The sequence below is a fragment of the Aspergillus campestris genome (genome assembly GCF_002847485.1).
Source record: "Aspergillus campestris IBT 28561 chromosome Unknown P168scaffold_13, whole genome shotgun sequence".
Classification (NCBI taxonomy): Eukaryota; Fungi; Ascomycota; class Eurotiomycetes; order Eurotiales; family Aspergillaceae; genus Aspergillus; species Aspergillus campestris.
Genome location: NW_020194348.1, coordinates 483255 through 501712, shown reverse-complemented (window position 1 = coordinate 501712; position 18458 = coordinate 483255). Strand labels below are relative to the sequence as shown.

Sequence of the window (18458 nt, the reverse complement as noted above, 5' to 3'; positions counted from 1 at the left end):
CTTGGCGTCCGGCCCGTGGACTTTGCACAGTGCCATCTGTCGGTAGGCCTCGGCTCAGGCTCGGCTCCGTAGGTGGTAATAGCTAGGTAGGATTATGAATACTAGGCTGATTAACATCGGTATTGGTTTTGATACGTATTTTTGATTATGACGTTTCCATTTATTTCGTTTTGGGTTAAATTTTTTTTTTTTTTTCGGCACAGGCTCCGGATGAGCTTCGTCCAGTTACATTGGGTATAATATAATCTCCTCAGCTCCGATAAAAGGCCTTGACAATGGAATGGCTGTTCTATCGGATAGAGATGATTATCACCATACAATTCCATGATTATGCTGTCTCGCTCAATCAAGATGCGATACTAGTAGGTATATACAACTGCTCCTTTCTCCGGGGTGATGGAGCTACTAATCCAGTGCTAGGACTAAGACAGTCCATGATGTAGTAGAAGTCATCCTTACCGGACCGTAGCATGTAATGCACACCGTCTGATTGGCTCTACCAGAACCAGGTTCACATGTAATACCTCATTGTGGGCACGTCCGTCAAAATTACCACCTTTTCTGTAACAGTGGTAGCATAAAAATAAAAGAGTTAAAAAAAAAAAATAGGCTTGGCCCCGTGGGATATAGCCACCTGATGATTTTCGTTCACCTCCGAACAACTGAACCATTAACAGCGAAGCCTTTTCAAATAATGTAGCCGGGGAAAAGGGTTCATGATGGGTCTTTGGGTCTTTCAGGACCAAAGGGTGGACTCGCAAGCAGTGTAAAACATGTATTGTGACGGTAAAGAAGGGGGCCCCCATAGTCACTTCCTTGTCTCCGGTCGGTATGCTTTTGCCGTACTCAGGCAGTAAGCCCGCATGCGTCTCGTATTGTCAGAGTCGGTTACGCTCCTTGACCGGTGGTAAAACAAGAATCCATTTTCCCACTTAGTAAACGCTCCTCTCTCTCCAAAGCTGCTGGTGCTTTTTTATCTACTCCATTTTTCCCTTCTCCTTCTTCCATTCTCTTCCTCTCTCTCTCTCTCTCTCTCTCTCTCTCTCTCTTCACTCTTCCATTCTCCACTCCACCCCCTTCTATCCTTCTTGAGTTGTGGTCAGCTGTTTGCTGCTGCTCTCATTATTTGATGTGTTGAGGCCTTATACCCCTCGCATAGAGAGCTACCATCATGATCTCCACCCGCTTTGCGCGCATGGGTGCGCTGGTAAGTGCCGTTGTTTGGACCCGATTCCGTTGTTGAAGGTGAGGTTGGTTCGAGTTTCGACCTGGTCGGACTCGGAGATGCCAGCCTTCTTCAATTTGGAAAAAGAAAGGAAGGCGATCGATAGCTAACTCGCTTGTCTCTATAGGCCCCAAGTCCCGTCTGGTAAGCCCGTGACGCCCGGCTGCTCGTTCTTTATTTCTCTGGGAGAAGGAGAATCGAGGGCCGTCAGTATAGTCGGATGAACGAATTATTAACGAGCTCTGTAGTTCCTCGGGGCTCGGGGTCTGGCCACCGCCGGTTCCAACCCCCTCGACCGCAAGGTCGAGATGACCAACTTCGAGAAGGTGAGTGGTCGTGATGCCCCGTCGTGACCTCGGGTAGCGGCGGGATTTCCTAAAGCGGAATGGACAACGTTTGCTAATCAGGTGTCTGTAGGGCAACTACATCAACTACAAGTACGGTTTTACCTTGGGTCCATACCGCGATTGGAATATCCGAAGCAAAATATGGAATTGCCATCGCGCATTGGCTGGTCGGACTGTGGCTAATATGCGTTTCACTCGTTTAGGAAGATGTCCGAGAACCTTGACGTCGTTCGCCGTCGTCTGAGCCGCCCTCTCACCTACGCCGAGAAGGTTCTCTACTCTCACTTGGACGACCCGCACGGACAGGACCTCCAGCGTGGTGTCTCCTACCTGAAGCTCCGTCCCGACCGTGTTGCTTGCCAGGATGCCACCGCCCAGATGGCTATCCTGCAGTTCATGTCGGCCAACATGCCCTCCGTTGCCACCCCCTCCACCGTCCACTGCGACCACTTGATTGAGGCTCAGCTTGGCGGTGACAAGGATCTGGCTCGTGCCAACGACATCAACAAGGAGGTCTACGACTTCCTTGCCTCTTCCACTGGCAAGTACAACATCGGTTTCTGGAAGCCCGGTTCCGGTATCATCCACCAGATCATCCTGGAGAACTACGCTTTCCCCGGTGGTCTGATGATCGGTACCGACTCTCACACCCCCAACGCTGGTGGTCTCGCCATGGCCGCCATCGGTGTCGGTGGTGCTGATGCCGTCGATGTCATGGCTGGTCTCCCCTGGGAGCTGAAGGCCCCCAAGGTCATCGGTGTCAAGCTCACCGGTGAGATGTCCGGCTGGACCTCGCCTAAGGGTAAGTTACCCCCCTCAGCTACCGCGCCGAGGGACTGTACACTGACTGTTTCTTAGATATCATCCTGAAGGTCGCTGGTCTCCTGACCGTCAAGGGTGGTACTGGTGCCATCATCGAGTACCACGGTCCCGGTGTCAACAACCTGTCTTGCACTGGTATGGGTACCATTTGCAACATGGGTGCTGAGATTGGTGCCACCACCTCCATGTTCCCCTTCAACGACCGCATGTACGACTACCTGAAGGCCACCAAGCGTACCGACATTGGTAACTTCGCCCGCGACTACGCCAAGGAGCTCCGTGAGGACGAGGGTGCCGAGTATGACCAGCTCATCGAGATCAACCTGTCCGAGCTGGAGCCCCACGTCAACGGTCCCTTCACCCCCGATCTGGCTACCCCCATCTCCAAGTTCGCCGAGGCCGTCGATGCCAACGGCTGGCCCGAGGAGCTCAAGGTCGGTCTGATCGGCTCTTGCACCAACTCCTCCTACGAGGATATGTCCCGTGCCGCCTCGATTGCCCGTAACGCTCTGGACCACGGTGTCAAGTCCAAGGCCCTGTTCACCGTTACCCCCGGTTCCGAGCAGATCCGCGCCACCATCGAGCGTGATGGTCAGCTGCAGACCCTGGAGGAGTTCGGCGGTGTCATCCTGGCCAACGCCTGCGGTCCCTGCATCGGTCAGTGGGACCGTAAGGACGTGAAGAAGGGTGAGCCCAACTCCATCATCTCGTCCTACAACCGTAACTTCACGGGCCGTAACGACGCCAACCCCGCCACCCACGCCTTCGTCGCTTCCCCCGACCTGGTCGTCGCCATGTGCGTTGCTGGCACCCTCAAGTTCAACCCCCTCACCGACAAGGTGAAGGACAAGGATGGCAACGAGTTCCTGCTCGCGCCCCCCACCGGCGACGGTCTCCCCAGCCAGGGCTACGACCCCGGCCGTGACACCTACCAGGCTCCCCCCAAGGACCGCGAGTCCATCAGCGTCGCTGTCTCCCCCGAGAGTGACCGCCTGCAGATCCTGGCCGGCTTCCAGGCCTGGAATGGCCAGGATGCCAAGGACCTCCCCATCCTGATCAAGTGCGAGGGCAAGACCACCACTGATCACATCTCCATGGCTGGCCCATGGTTGAAGTACCGTGGCCACTTGGACAACATCTCCAACAACATGCTGATCGGTGCCGTCAACGCCGAGAACGGCGAGGCCAACAAGGTCAAGAACTGCTTCACCGGCAAGTACGACGCCGTGCCCGCCACTGCCCGTGACTACAAGGCCCGTGGCATCCAGTGGGTTGTCATCGGTGACTGGAACTACGGTGAGGGTAGCTCCCGTGAGCACGCCGCTCTGGAGCCCCGCCACCTGGGTGGTCTGGCCATCATCACCCGCTCCTTCGCCCGTATCCACGAGACCAACCTGAAGAAGCAGGGTATGCTGCCCCTGACCTTCTCCGACCCCGCCGACTACGACAAGATCCAGCCCGAGGACAAGGTTGACCTGCTGGCCACCGAGCTCGAGGTCGGCAAGCCCGTGACCCTCCGCGTCCACCCCAAGGATGGCAAGACCTATGACATCTCGCTGAGCCACACTTTCAACGAGTCCCAGCTCGAGTGGTTCCGGGACGGCTCCGCCCTGAACACCATGGCCCGCAAGGCCGCTGGCAACTAAAGTTGTGATTGCTGAACGCAGACGCAGCCGTTGCTGATGGGATTCTTTGTACCATATGCTCACTCTGCTTCGGTCCCTCCAGACCGGGACAGATCCCGGGGTCCGTCGTCTCCACGGCGGTCTCCACAGCGACTGCGGCTTCTTGTCGCGGGTGAGATCTTCCAATGAAGGGAGCTGTGGAGTCAGTTGTGAAAAATTTCTTAACGATATTCTTTTGATGGCACTACCTTTTTTTATTTCCTTGTTTAATCCGTCGAGAGTTTGGGTGGGGCTACCATGGATATAGTCCTTGTGTTTTGTTTAAACTATATCATCTCTTGTATGTTAGGGACTGCATGCATTTTTTCATTGTTCATTACTAGTATTACTTTTGGTAAACTGTAGATTGTAAATTCTAGAAAGTAAATAGTATGACCGGTGTACTCCATACTTGCATAACAGACATCAAGAGTCTGACTAGCCATGTGTACATGAAGTGTACCCCGCCCCGACTCGACGAGCATGAATCTTCAAAAGTGGCAAATCTAGTTCATAACTACAGTCCTTCAATATATACATTGTAATGATTGAGACAATATTTCCCAAGTTTCCCTCCAACAAGTCAACTAAAGAGGACAACCACTTTCGAGCGTGACAGGATAAAGTCGCTGATTAAGCAGATACCCTGCAGAATCAACTACCGAGGCAGTATCGCATACCCCGGAGTGACTTAGGTTGCATAGACCCCTCACTTGCTTATGAATATCAATACCAATAGATCTACGCGTGCACGTTGACAACTATACATAACCGGCGTCTACGTGCATAGGCATCTGCAGCCATCAGTTGTACCCCGTACCTACTACTACCGATTGCTTGATTTACACGCATCGCGCATTGTTTGCTAAGGTAGCCTGCCTATCTGGATTAATTGTCTTCGATTGTTTGCTCTGTCTGACATTATGATACAGTTTTGAAAGTATCATGGGCTCGCCGCTCGTTCCCCTGCCGGAGGTGGAGAGACTCAGTGCGTCGGTTATTAGGATTTTGGCGGGGAATCCTGGAAAGGTAAATATTGCTTCGTTCCCTTCTTAAGGATGGTGTTGTACCAAGGATGGTCCTACAACACCGTCCATAACACTATATACAAGCTAATCACTATTACTATCACATAAAAGTTCACACTACAAGGTGCGCAACCAGCCTCCCCCCCCCTCCCCCTCAAATAACCCTACTAACCAAGTACGACAGGCACAAACACATACCTAGTCGGCCGAGGCCGCCAGCGCATCCTAATCGACACAGGCGAAGGCAAACCCACCTGGGCATCTAATCTGCAAACAGTCCTCGCCCAAGAAAACGCCACCGTGCACCAGGCGCTGCTGACGCACTGGCACGGGGACCACGTCCATGGGGTGCCGGATCTGCTGAGACTGTGTCCCCAGGCTGCTGTCTTCAAACATGATCCTGAGGATGGGCAAACAGGGATTGAGGACGGGCAGATGTTTGGGGTCGAGGGCGCGACGTTGAGGGCTTGTCATACGCCGGGACATACGACGGATCATGTTATGTTTCTTTTTGTGGAGGAGGATGCGCTTTTTACGGGTGATAGTATGTTCCATCCCCCCCCCTTCTTTTTCTTTTTCTCATGGAAAAAAAAAGGGCGAAGGGAGAAAGAAGAAGAAAACTAACGTTAAGATTAGACATCCTCGGCCACGGCACCGCCGTCTTCGAAGACCTCCGCGACTACCTCTCCAGCCTACACCGGATGCAAAACCGTGTCGCAGGCCGTGGCTACCCCGGCCACGGCCCCGTGATCCCGCACGCGACGTCCAAAATCACCGAATACATCCAGCACCGCCAGCAGCGGGAGGACGAGATCCTGCGGGTCCTGCGGTACGGCAAGCTCGACGTCCGGGAGGACGAGCCGTCGCCGGATCGGAAGAGATCGTGGACGCCGCTGGAGCTGGTGCAGGTGATTTACAAGAATGTGCCGGAGAGTTTGCATCTGCCTGCTTCGCATGGGGTGATTCAGGTGCTGAATAAGCTGGAGGGGGAGGGGAAGGTTGTGCATGATGGGGTGTCTGGGGGGTGGAGGGTTAGTGGGAGGCCTTCTTTATAATGGCTGGGTTTTTTATTGATTCTTGATTGTATGGCATGGCATGTTGTGTTATGTTGTGCCATGATCTACAATATGAAGGGATGGGACGGGCGGATATCGTATCCGATCTATTATCAGATGATATTATACTATTTTCATACCGTTGTACAGGGAATAGAACCTGCCGAAACAGCCGTAGATGAAAACAGGAATTCACCGGTCTATTCATGGCCAGCCACCGTCAGCTTCTTGTATCTTCAAAAAGAATTAAAGAAGATAAATCCTGGTGGGTGTGATCCCACCAATAGAAATGGAAAGAAGACCTTAAAAACAAGGCAATCTGCATTTCGTCGTCAACCTGACGTTCTCTTCGACTCCAGATCAGACTGTTTTAAGCAGACTGTTTGGAGAGAATCAACTACAATAGGCAGTCGTATTTACTCAGTAGACTCCGGGGAAGACGTGGGGAAACGACAATCAAGAGAAAGTGAAGAGTGAGCATCATCGACAAGGGAAAAAAAGTGGACTGATTGTTTCCAGATCGTTGACGATCTGACCTCATCACCGCCTCAGGCTGCTTCCCCTCGAACTTTTCTCTTCTTCCTTCTTTTCCCCGCTTCATCGTTTCTCTTCATCTCTCTCTCTTACTTTCCCGCTGAATCATTCTGTTCAATACAACAACAACCAATTCAATTACAAACAATAACCTACAGAGAAAGAGAACGAGAAGAGAAGACAAGACACAAGAAGAACGATCTCCAGTCGATGAACTTGCTAGTGAGGAGCCTGGGTGGATCTTCCGCAACAATCTTCTTGCCCGAACTTGGGTCGCTTGGCCCGCGCGTCGCTGGCTGGTTGAGACTCTGACCTCACTCGGTCTCATTCTGTTTGATCTTTTATCTTTTTTTTTTTTTCATTTGGTTTGATTTCCCTGCTTTGTTCCAGTCTGGTGTGGTCCGCTTTTCTCCCGCCGGGTTTCTCTCTGTGAAGTGATCTCTCCCGGAGCTTTGGGCTTCATCTTGTCATATCCTACACTCTTGTTGTTTTTTATTCTATTTTAAAATACTCCTAATTGGGGATATTTCTTGTTATTTTATCATTTCATCTTCTATTCCTTTACCTTTTATTTATCTTTTGATTGATCTCTGATCAAGGTTGACTCCCGCCATCTCACATCCTGGTTCAAGTGGTGTTTGACGTCAGTCCCACTCTTCTCCCCCTCCTGCAACTCTTGCTCTATTTACCCGCTTCTTCTTTTTCTTCCTTCGCCCTCGTGCTTTGTCCTTGTACAGCACACATATTCCTCCCAATTGAATCCCTTCCTCCCTGCAATCGCCATTTACAGGCAGGCGTCTTTGTCCGCTGTGGCTCTCGTCACGTCCGCCTGTCCCCTCGCCGCGTCTAGACCCCACCGAATTCCCGAACCGCCACCATGCCCTCCTTGGAAAAAGGCCCCTCCAATGAAGCCCGATTGCTTCTAGTCTCCAACCGTTTGCCCATCACCATCAAGCGCTCCGAGGATGGCCGTTATGATTTTTCTATGTCCTCCGGTGGACTGGTCAGTGGCTTGAGTGGCTTGTCCAAATCCACCACTTTCCAGTGGTATGGCTGGCCCGGCCTGGAGGTCCCCGAGGAGGAGATCCCCATCGTGAAGAAGCGTTTGAAGGATGAATATGGTGCCGTGCCGGTGTTTATCGACGATGAACTCGCCGATCGCCACTATAATGGATTTTCCAGTGAGTTGCCATCCCACCCTTGGAGGGTTTCAGAACCAAGGGTCCCCAGCGCAACATGTACTGACGGTGGGCGGTTGATTAGATTCCATCCTGTGGCCCCTCTTCCACTACCACCCCGGCGAAATCACCTTCGATGAATCCGCCTGGGAAGCCTACAAAGAAGCCAACCGGCTTTTCGCCAAAGCCGTCGCGAAGGAGGTCCAGGACGGCGACCTCATCTGGGTCCACGATTACCATCTGATGCTGCTTCCCGAGATGCTCCGGCAAGAGATCGGAGACAGCAAGGTCAACATCAAGATTGGCTTCTTCCTCCATACACCCTTCCCCAGCAGTGAGATCTACCGGATCCTTCCCGTCCGAAACGAACTGTTGCTGGGCGTCCTTCACTGCGACCTCATCGGGTTCCACACCTATGACTACACACGGCATTTCCTCAGCGCCTGTTCGCGATTGCTGTACGATATCCTCTTCCCATGGCTCAACGGTGTTCGTTCACGACCGGCTAACATAATACCAGTGGTTTGCCAACTACCCCTAACGGAATCGAGTTCCAAGGGAAGAACATTGCCTGCGGCGCATTCCCGATCGGCATCGACCCGGAGAAGTTTCAAGAGGGCCTCAAGAAAGAAAAGGTCCAAAAACGCATCGCCATGCTGGAGCAGAAATTCCAGGGCGTGAAGCTCATGGTCGGCGTTGACCGTCTGGACTATATCAAGGGTGTCCCGCAGAAGCTGCATGCCCTCGAGGTGTTCCTCAGCGACCATCCGGAGTGGGTGGGTAAAGTTGTCCTGGTCCAGGTCGCGGTTCCGAGTCGGCAGGACGTGGAGGAATACCAGAATTTGAGGGCCGTGGTGAACGAACTCGTGGGCCGAATCAATGGCAAATTCGGTGAGTGACCTTCCAAGCTCTCTGGTGACGTAGCGCTCACATCAACAGGCACTGTGGAGTTTATGCCCATTCATTTCCTGCACAAGTCCGTCAACTTTGACGAGTTGCTCGCGCTCTACGCCGTCTCCGATGCGTGCATCGTGTCCTCCACCCGAGACGGGATGAACCTCGTCGCCTATGAATATATCGCCGCGCAGCGAAACCGCCATGGCGTTCTAGTCCTCTCCGAATTCGCGGGAGCCGCTCAAAGTCTCAACGGCAGTATCATCATCAACCCGTGGAACACGGAGGAGCTGGCTGCTGCGTACCAGGAGGCAGTGACCATGAGCGATGAGCAGCGGGCTCTTAATTTCTCCAAGCTCGACAAATATGTTAATAAGTACACAAGGTAAGATTTTCTTGTCTCTCGACTCTTGATCTGATCGCAGACTAACCCTTCCAGTGCCTTCTGGGGCCAATCCTTCGTCACCGAGTTGACTCGGATCTCCACGCAAGCGGCGGAGAAGTTCCAATCGAAAAAGGCGGCCTTGTCTAATAATAATACGAATGGCTCCGAGTACGTCCGTGGATTGGAGGTTTCCAGCCAGAGTTGATTACATTCTTTTTCCACTCCCAAAGAAAAAGACGAAGAAAGAAAAAAAAACATATTCTATCATGCGTGAATGAATCGCTCCATGTCTTTAGTTACGCTGTTCATGCCCCGAACACTGGCGTAACTCTTTTTCTCCCCCCACTCTTTCCCGGTTATTCCTGTTATTTTCTCTGGTTCTTTTCGGTCGCTTGCATGAAACACGAGGCGTACCTGTTAAGCTTCGGTCGGGCATAGGAGATTGATGGTGTTGGTGGCTTCCATGTATATGAAATTCGGGTTAGATATCTATGTCACTTGAAGCATCTCTCCATATTATTGGATTTTGTGTAGTCTGTAATTTGTGAGGTATTATAAACTGTCGTGTAGAGTTAGATATCTAGATATCTTGTGGATATAGATAATCCGGATGAGTGGTGGTGGTGCAAACAGTGCAAACTCCGGCACGAACAAATTCTTGGGTTGTTCCGAATCGCTTCGAGGTCTTCTCCGCGAGCACAAACCACAACTCCACGGATCAACGTTGTGTCTAGTGGATTCTTGCTTCAAGGTGCAGCTGCATACTCGCAAAGAGATTCGCCGATACAATACCACAATTGATACCTGTATATCCAAGACGCCAATTGCCTGACATCCCGGTCAAGCCGCATCTCCGATAAATCTCGACTTCAGCCGACCTCCGGCTTCCCAGACCAACAAAAGGAAGATAAAGAAAGAAGGGTGCCCGAACACGCAGAGTCGTTATTTCTACATCACCATGTCTCCCCGCTATATCCTCCGGGCTATGCAGCCCTTGCGCGCCTCCGTCCTCTCGCGAGCGACGCCAACAACGACAACCATCCACCCTCTCCTCCCCTCCACCAGCTCAATCCTCAGCCCCCTCCGGCGTCTGAATTCCACCACCACCACCACAGAAACCCCCGACCAACTCCGCACAGCAGTGGCCGAAGCAGCCGCCGCACCATCAACCACCGCGCCCCCCTCCCTCCGCAGCTACCCCTACAGCACCAAGCTCGGCACAGTCGTCTCCGTCGGCAAAATGCAACACACCGTGCGCGTCAGCCACCGCCACACCGAGTGGGACGCGCACCTGCGCAAGCCGTACCCCAAGATCACGAACTACATGGTGGCGGACCCGCGGGACTCGCTGCGCGAGGGCGACGTTATCGAGTTCACGTCCGGTGCCCCCCGTGGCAGGAACGTGCGACATGTTGTGGAGCGCATTGTGGCGCCGTTTGGGTCGGCCGTTGAGGCGAGGCCGGCTGTTATGAGCCGTGCGGAGAGGGAGGCGGAGAGGGCGGCGAAGAGGGTCGCGAAGTGGGAGAGGAGGGAGCAGAGGTTGGTGGATAGTGGTGTGCCGGTTGAGGAGGCGAGGAAGGAGAGGATTGGGAAGGTGAGGAGGCTTGTGCAGGAGAGGGTTGGGGCTTGGGCTTAGGTTTTGGAGATGGTGATGTGTGGTTGATATGTGTGTTCTCCTTTTTCTTTTGTTGTTGATTGTCTGAAGGACGTTTCTTGTTCTGTATTTGGATGTATGTTGATTTGGGTCTGTATTATACTCTATTATTGTCGGGCATTTGTTGCTGGCAGTCAATCTAGACTTGATGATGTCTTATTCTTTCTTTCTTCTTTTTATCTTCTCTTGTATCAAACCAATATTTAAGAGAAGTAGGTAGTTTGGAATAGATTTGGAATCGAGAAGCCTGTCTATATATTTAGTTTTCATCATCTCAGGCTTATATTATACTGTCTTATCTATATTGGTGGTTCAGTTGACCGACAAGGATATATATATATTTGTATATAGCACCAACTAAATTTCACAACTACCAATACACTCTAATTAAACACAAATCAAGACAATACCATTCTATACTACCGTCCATTCCCTCCATTGTACTCCGTACTCCATATACTCGTAGTTTGATATGTAGTGTTGAATGGTCAACCAGAGCCCGATGCGTCACCGCCAAGCCACACTCACTTTTGGGTCGCCAAAGTCACCCCAGCGACTTGTCCGTTGTTTACTTTTTATCTTCCCCTCCACTCCACCACTTACTTACTTACAACCACTCTCTCCACCACTCCTTTTGACCGATCTAGATTTTGCTTATTCTTGTTATAATCTGCCGGCGATTGATCACATCGGTGGGTTTTGCATTTACGAGCCGACCCAATCCAGTGCATCCCGACGTTGCGCTGAATCAACAAGAACCGGTCACCCCTCGTCGCGAATCACCCCTCGACGAGATCGGCACCGCGGTCTGCAAGTGAGGTGTGTAGACTATCCTAGGGTGTTAGGTGTTTTTGACGTCTTCCCGATCTTGTCATTATCGACAGGATATACCCCGGTCGGACTCGCTCAACCCAGCGATCCCGCGGATCGGACTGCCGCGGTCTATCCATGCAAACATTAACCATGCTAACGATGATGGATCTCATTTAGACCGCTCAACCGCCATAATGGCTGACCCAGGGGAGGATTTTTCCGCCTTGCCATTACCCGATCGATTTTCGCACAAGGTTCGCTAGTCCACCCCCGCAATACACCGCCGATTGCTTCAATCCCCCGGACGATACTGACGTCTGCCACCGATAGAACTGGAAAGTCCGCAAGGAGGGCTACGAAGATGCCAAACAACAGTTTGAAAAGTCGCCGGATGAGTCCGATCCTGTTTTCGCGCCGTTCATACAGGATCCTGGCTTGATGAAGGGCGCTGTGGCCGATTCGAATGTCGCGGCTCAGCAGGAGGGTCTTGGGGCTTATTGTTCGTTTTTGAAATTTGCTGGGGTGCAGGCTTGTACTAGGTATGTTTCTGCTTCTATGAGTTAGGGAGGGGAGGATGGATAGTCTGGTTTTCGTCGCTAACATGTTCTGAAGAACCCGCCAGTACACAGTCCCTGCTATCGTCGAAAAAGGCCTCCCCCAGACGAGACCCGCGGCCAAGGCGAGTGCCATCGAAGCACTTCTCCTTCTGGTTGAACTGGAAAAGTCCGACCCCGTTATCGAAGAAATCCTACCGGCGCTGTCACACAAGGTACCCAAGATCATTGCTGCGACGCTAGCGGGACTACGGGCCATTTACCACAACTTTGGCTGCAAGATTGTCGACCCCAAGCCGGTCTTGAAGGCTCTGCCTAAGGTCTTTGGCCATGCCGACAAGAATGTCCGCGCGGAAGCACAGGGCCTCACCGTTGAGCTGTACCGGTGGCTGCGTGAGGCCATCAAGCCGCTCTTCTGGGGCGATCTGAAACCGGTCCAGCAAGCAGATCTGGAGAAACTGTTCGAAAGTGTGAAACAAGAACCGTCTCCCAAGCAGGAGCGACTGACCAAGGCGCAGCAGGATGCGATGGCGACTGCCAGCGCTGCTCCGGACGGGGGCGAGGTCGAAGACGGCGGGGAAGAATACCCCGAGGAGGAGGAAGGGGACATCGACGCGTACGATCTCGCGGAGCCAGTGGACGTCTTTTCCAAGATCCCGAGTGATTTTCAAGAGCGACTCGCGTCGTCCAAGTGGAAAGACCGGAAAGAGGCTTTAGAGGCCCTGTACGCCGCGTTGAACGTCCCCAGAATCAAAGACGGCCCGTTCGACGATATCGTTCGCCCGCTGGCCAAGTGCATGAAGGATGCGAACATCGCCGTCGTGACCCTTGCGGCCAACTGCGTCGACCTCCTCGCCAAGGGGCTCAAGAACGGATTCATCAAGTATCGATCCACGATCATGTCGCCGATAATGGAACGGCTGAAGGAGAAGAAACAGAGCGTGGCGGATGCGTTGGGTCAGGCGCTGGATGCGGTCTTCATATCGACGAGTTTGACGGACTGTCTGGAGGAGATCCTGGAGTACCTCAAGCACAAGAACCCCCAGGTGAAGCAGGAGACCCTGAAATTCCTGATCCGCTGTCTGCGCACGACGAAAGACGTGCCCGCCAAAGCCGAAGTCAAATCCATCGCCGACGCCGCCACGAAGCTCCTGACCGATTCGAACGAGGTCAACCGTGCCGGAGGCGCCGAAGTACTGGGCACATTGATGAAGATCCTGGGCGAGCGCGCGATGAACCCTTACCTCGACGGCCTCGATGAAATCCGCAAGACGAAGATCAAGGAGTTTTTCGAGACGGCACAGGTGAAGGCGAAGGAACGACCGAAGCCCGTCGCCCCCCCACCCAAGGCCGCCCCCAGCGCTGCCGGCAAGAGGGTCGTCGGTGGCAAGAAGCCGCTGGGCGGAATGAAGAAACCCGCCGCGGCGTCGGCTCCGCCTCCCGAAGACCCCCCTGTGCTTTCGTCTCCCAAGCCCGCGACGCGATCGATCCCGTCCAAGCTCGCCGGTCCGCCCAAGGCCGGTGGTCTCCCGACCCCCGGGTCCAACCTCAAGAAGAAGCTGGGAGGCCCCGGAGGCATCGCGTCTCCGCAGCGTCGGGTGGCCTCGCCCCCCACCGAAGACCAACCGCCCCCGCCTGCGGGGCCCAAATTCGGCCTGGGGCGCGGGCTTGCCGGCCGTCCGATTGCGAAGCCGGCCGCCGCGAGCGAACCGGCCCCGGCGCCAGCGGCACCACAAGTGAGCGGGATGACCGCCGCGGAGCGAGCGGAGCTGGACGAGCTGCGCGAGGAGAAGGAGCGCTTCACGCGAACAGTGGAAGATCTCAAGTACGAGCGGACCAAGTTACACTCGCAAATCACGGAACTGCAAAACCAAAACGCGCAGCTCATCGAAGACCACACGCGGGACGTCCTCGGCATCAAAGCCAAGGAAACGCAGCTAGTCCGAGCACGCAGCGACGCCGAGACATCAGAACAATCCGTCCAGAAACAACAGCGCGAGATCGAGCGACTCAAGCGCGAGCTCGCCCGGGCCCTCCGCGCCAGCGCCATGAGCCCACCCACCGTCCTCTCCGACGGCACGAACATGTCCACGCCAGACATGGGCGCCATGTCGCAGGACAACAACAGCCACGGGCCGATGTCGCGGACGAGCGCGCACATGGGATCCCGCTTCGACAGCACCCGGCCGCGGAGTTTCGCGTCGGCGAGTCCCAGCGAAGAGAAGGAGAACACGGGGCTAGAATCCCCCGGCCTCGGCAGCAGAGACAGCGGCATTGGCCGGCGGAAGTTCAGCCCGTCGTACGGGGCGGGCACCGGCGCCGGATACTCGGGGCTGGGCAGTCCGACTCGCTCGGCGTTTGGCTCTGGGAGTGCTTCTGGCGAGGAGCCGCAGCCGCGGAGTGGAGAGCCTGCTGAGAATTGGAAGCGGGCGGCTGAGGTGACGAGTCAGCTGAAGGCGCGGATTGAACAAATGAAGGTAATTATTTTCCCTTTACATTATTTTTACTTTTTTCTTGGGTCTGGCAGTTGATACTAATGATTATGATAGGCACGACAAGGTCTCTCTCGACCACCGCCTTCTCAGCGTTAACATGGCCTTTCTGTGTTAATTCACGCTTGGAACCTTTATTCCCTCTTCCTCCTCATCCACTGGATACCATCCTATCCCACCTACCTACCTACCTGCCTACCTCTCATACATATCACATCAAACCATATCACGACGACTAGCACTCCTACAGGTTAGCGGTGTGATTTCCCCTCCCTTCTTTTTCATTATTATCTCGATTGCAGAAGAGCAGGCTGGCTAGTCCTGCTCATTGGTTTCATTATTCTATTTCGTTCATTGTTTTATTCTATCTTATATTATTGTTCGGTTGTGTGTTCTACAGAAGGAGTTGTTTGTTTTCTGTTCGTCTTACCTATCAATATCCTGGGAATTGAATTATTTTATGGTCTTACTTACTATCTATCTATTTATTTATCTATTCGCACTTATATTGGAAAGGAAAGAGAAAGGAAGAGATGATTTCGATAAAGGATGGGGTTATTTTCCATGTGTGTACTCTGTACTATATCGTCATTAGTGAAATCAGGTTGACGCCACAAAGATGACATTGGTTTTGCAATCCCACCAAGACCGAGTACTTACTACCTACAGATTCTTGGGCTGGTGAAACAGCGAGCAGCTAAGTAACACCTGTAACGTTCTTTTCCTATTCCCAATCTTGCAAAGTGAGTAGTTATATACTGTACATGACTGTACATGGGTTTTCAGTCTCTTTTCACGATCCGATCATTCTCCCGTGGAGAGGGAGGGCTATACAGACAGAAGGAGTGCCAGTGATGAGCCTTCCAAGGAGACTAACTAGACTTGGAGATCTTGGACGACATGTGTACTCCAGGGTGTGTTACATGTTGCATCACGACTTCGTCTATGGGTAGTATACGATATACATTGTTTGATATTGATGTTTAGGATCACTCTGAGCGGTCGATCTTGTTTCTCGTATGAGACATGGCACCACATGCAGGAAGCTAACCCTGTTAGTTTCGAAACGGGATAAATAGCCTAAATGGTGTCTGGTTGGTATAGATGAGTCGGCAGTTTTGGATGGCTTCTGCCGATAGTAGGACGGAGAAATTAGATACATGACTCCGGTGGGGTGCCGGACTCAATCAGTAACAATATACAGAGAATAAAAATAATACAACACTATTACTTGCTTGATAGGCTTGACTATACAGAATAGCAGTGACCGATATACACAGATCACGACAAAACAAACGACCCCAACACCACACTCCCCCCCGTCTCAGCAGTCGCAAAATTAAAGATCCCAAACCGATACCCCATAAAGAACTCCCAATCACTGCTCAGCTCATACACATCCCCCAACTCCGTGAACGTCTCTCCATCAAGACTATACGAGAACCGACCGGTGCCCGCATGCGGCGCAATGTCCGCCTCCACGCGCAGCCACACCTCACTACCGGCGAACTCGGCCGTCGCGCTCTCCGTCCCTGTGGACACGGTGTTCCAGTCTGCGTCCATCTCCAGCCCTGTGGTGACCCCGATGTGGGAGGCGCCGCCGTCGTTGATCACGCCGATGTAGGCGGAGGATTGCCGGAGGAGGGAGAGACCTGCGCGGTCGCCGCTGGACATGGAGCTCGTGTCGAGGTGGATTGTGGCTGTGGATTTGGGGCCGAGGATGCGGTGCGTGAGGGTGTTTTGGGCGGAGTAGAGGTCGTCGGTTACGGTGGCTGTTGTGAGGGTTACTCCCTTGTTGAGGGTCCATTTGTCGTTGTTGGGGTTGTGGTTCCATTCCCACTGCGGGGAGAGGGTGTCGCCGGTGAAGTTGTCCGTGTAGGGCTCGAAGGAGGAAATGGGTGTAGATGGGGGAGTGATATCCGGCGCGTCGTAGGTGGCGCTCCAGCCGCCGTCGACTAGGTCGACCGTGGGCCAGCCGTCGCTGCCCCAGGTCAAGGGGGCGAGAACGGGGATGCGTCCGCCGGGATAGGCATCGATAAAGGCCATGTAGTACCAGTCTCCGTTGGGGGTGTCCACGATACCTCCCTGGTGCGGGAACCCTGTGTCCGCGACGGGGCTGCCAGCATCTGAAATCAGCAGACGGCGCTCGTAGGGGCCGAATACGCCGGAGGTGGACATCAGAACGTGCTCCTCGTTGGCGGGATGGACAACGAAGATGTAGAAGTTCCCGTCGCGCTGGTAGAAGCGCGATCCCTCCAGATAGTCGGCATCGTCTTTAGGGAAGACCATCTGCGTGCTCACTTCGCTCAGCCCGTCCTCGGAGAGCTCGGCGACGGAGATCCCGCTGTTGCCGTACGCGACGTACATCTTGTCGTCGTCTGTGACGAGCAGGCCGCAGTCGTAGTAGCATGTGTCGATTTTGGAGGCCTGCTCCCAGGGCCCTTCGGCCTTGGGGGACGTGTAGACGTATGTGGTGCCGTCGATGCAGCCCATCCAGTAGAAGGTCGAGGTGCTGGGTCGGTAGTTCATTGTCGAAGCCCATGTACCCTTGACGTAGGCCCGGTCGCCACCTTCAAGGTAGTAGTTTGGGCCGAATGCCAGCTCGGGGATCGAGTGGCCTGCGAACTCCCAGTTGAGGAGATCGTAGGACCGGAGAATTGGAGCACCGGGTGAGTAGTGCATGTTCGACGCCGAGTAGTAGAACGTATCATCGGCGCGAATGATGTCGAGGTCTGCGAAATCCGCCCAGAAGACCGGGTTGGTGAGCTGGGATACTATCGGGGTGGCCATGCTCATCAATGAGCCCCAGAGGAGAAGATTGCCTTTCATGGTGGCTTGTGAAGATCCTCTGGATCTGTGAAGAGAGATAAAATATGCCTTTCTAGCGCTGGGCTGTCAGCATGCACTGAGACTTGGAAGTACATCTGGTTATATACTCGCGCAGTTCGAGGGATAGGTGGATGAATAGCAACGAGAAAAATTTCCGCTCTCGCTTGAGCCTTCCAAAGACCAATACGGGTCCTCCGTACCAGTCTTCTGACACTTGACAGCAATCTATCTCGAAGGGATCATCCGTGCAACAAATCGGTAAAGAGCTGTAGAAGAATGAATATGCTGTCCATAATTGGTGGGCGTAAACACATGGGCGTCGCAACGTTCCTTACCCCAGATAAACCCCACCCATGGCGCAGGCTGGATGCAAATCTCCTTGCAGATATCCAACAGGCATTACGACAAAAGAGGAAAATGTCCGATATGGCTCCTGTGGGGTGCATATACCGACATACCCTGCGCTCGGGTGTCAGGGCAGGTAGTATGGAAATAATCGGAGGATGAGACGCACTAGCGTCTGATATGTTTCGCATTTTAGCCGGTACTATGTATGAAGAATCAACTCCTGTTCTCCTTATTTGTGATTCAAAACATGATTCAACATGAAACTGCCAAGAAAACTCTTGACCAAGCGCTGCACGGCAGTGATACTTGCATCGGCGCGTCCATCGAGCTACAGCTGAACCTCGACTGGTGCGCTTGCACGGCTCAAGTCAAGATGGGCTGCTGTCAAGGACTCGGGCAGATCTCGTTGTATGTTTGAGAGCTGTTATAGACATCGCCTATCGATAGGGCCCTCCATACTCCCTCAAGGCACCATGTTATACCAAACCAGGCTTCCATGGAGTCCATCTTCGAACCGCGAGAAACTCTCATGAATAAGAACAGGGGTAAAAGAGTCCAAAGAGCCCACGTCGGAAGGAAGTAGCTCATGGTCCCCATCAAAAGCTACCCACTGGACAGAGTGACCGTACAATCTGT

The 18458-nt window shown here is 53.3% G+C and overlaps 6 protein-coding genes across 6 annotated transcripts; 5 read left to right on the top strand and 1 right to left on the bottom strand.

Moving 5' to 3' along the window:
- Nucleotides 1–1001: 1001 nt before the first annotated feature.
- Nucleotides 1002–4395, top strand: acoA (aconitate hydratase ACO1). The gene is made up of 6 exons (XM_024837766.1): nucleotides 1002–1207; nucleotides 1352–1369; nucleotides 1474–1551; nucleotides 1643–1662; nucleotides 1776–2374; nucleotides 2431–4395. The coding sequence occupies exons 1-6, from the start codon at nucleotides 1172–1174 to the stop codon at nucleotides 4038–4040; spliced, it is 2361 nt and encodes a 786-aa protein (XP_024689433.1). The 5' UTR covers nucleotides 1002–1171; the 3' UTR covers nucleotides 4041–4395.
- A 508-nt stretch (nucleotides 4396–4903) lies between these two features.
- On the top strand, nucleotides 4904–6319 carry P168DRAFT_307271 (putative metallo-beta-lactamase domain protein; the record flags this gene model as incomplete). The annotated part of the gene is made up of 5 exons (XM_024839094.1): nucleotides 4904–5087; nucleotides 5198–5210; nucleotides 5271–5630; nucleotides 5723–6117; nucleotides 6299–6319. Exons 1-5 carry the CDS (start codon nucleotides 5004–5006, stop codon nucleotides 6317–6319), a joined length of 873 nt encoding a protein of 290 aa, XP_024689432.1. The 5' UTR covers nucleotides 4904–5003.
- A 1233-nt stretch (nucleotides 6320–7552) lies between these two features.
- P168DRAFT_321896 (glycosyltransferase family 20 protein) lies at nucleotides 7553–9337 on the top strand (the record flags this gene model as incomplete). The annotated part of the gene is made up of 5 exons (XM_024840519.1): nucleotides 7553–7856; nucleotides 7939–8311; nucleotides 8374–8744; nucleotides 8793–9132; nucleotides 9187–9337. 5 exons carry the CDS (start codon nucleotides 7553–7555, stop codon nucleotides 9335–9337), a joined length of 1539 nt encoding a protein of 512 aa, XP_024689431.1.
- Nucleotides 9338–9835: 498 nt separating this feature from the next.
- Nucleotides 9836–10945, top strand: P168DRAFT_293229 (nucleic acid-binding protein). Its single transcript, XM_024837765.1, has one exon. The coding sequence runs from the start codon at nucleotides 10091–10093 to the stop codon at nucleotides 10766–10768; it is 678 nt and encodes a 225-aa protein (XP_024689430.1). The 5' UTR covers nucleotides 9836–10090; the 3' UTR covers nucleotides 10769–10945.
- Nucleotides 10946–11793: 848 nt separating this feature from the next.
- P168DRAFT_284992 (putative spindle pole body component) lies at nucleotides 11794–14744 on the top strand (the record flags this gene model as incomplete). The annotated part of the gene is made up of 4 exons (XM_024836176.1): nucleotides 11794–11853; nucleotides 11930–12138; nucleotides 12212–14630; nucleotides 14703–14744. 4 exons carry the CDS (start codon nucleotides 11794–11796, stop codon nucleotides 14742–14744), a joined length of 2730 nt encoding a protein of 909 aa, XP_024689429.1.
- A 1182-nt stretch (nucleotides 14745–15926) lies between these two features.
- Nucleotides 15927–17474, bottom strand: P168DRAFT_330138 (putative xylosidase/glycosyl hydrolase; the record flags this gene model as incomplete). Its single annotated transcript, XM_024841546.1, has 1 exon — nucleotides 15927–17474. One exon carries the CDS (start codon nucleotides 17472–17474, stop codon nucleotides 15927–15929), a length of 1548 nt encoding a protein of 515 aa, XP_024689428.1.
- Nucleotides 17475–18458: the final 984 nt, after the last annotated feature.

What these genes read in the sequence shown, in the direction of transcription:
- P168DRAFT_293229 (XM_024837765.1), top strand. Translation starts at nt 10,091, where the DNA reads ATGTCTCCCCGCTATATCCTCCGGGCTATGCAGCCCTTGCGCGCCTCC.
- acoA (XM_024837766.1), top strand. Translation starts at nt 1,172, where the DNA reads ATGATCTCCACCCGCTTTGCGCGCATGGGTGCGCTG. An exon ending in AGATGACCAACTTCGAGAAG is followed by an intron (nt 1,552 to 1,642) that starts GTGAGTGGTCGT and finishes AGGTGTCTGTAG; the next exon opens with GGCAACTACATCAACTACAA. An exon ending in CGGCTGGACCTCGCCTAAGG is followed by an intron (nt 2,375 to 2,430) that starts GTAAGTTACCCC and finishes ACTGTTTCTTAG; the next exon opens with ATATCATCCTGAAGGTCGCT.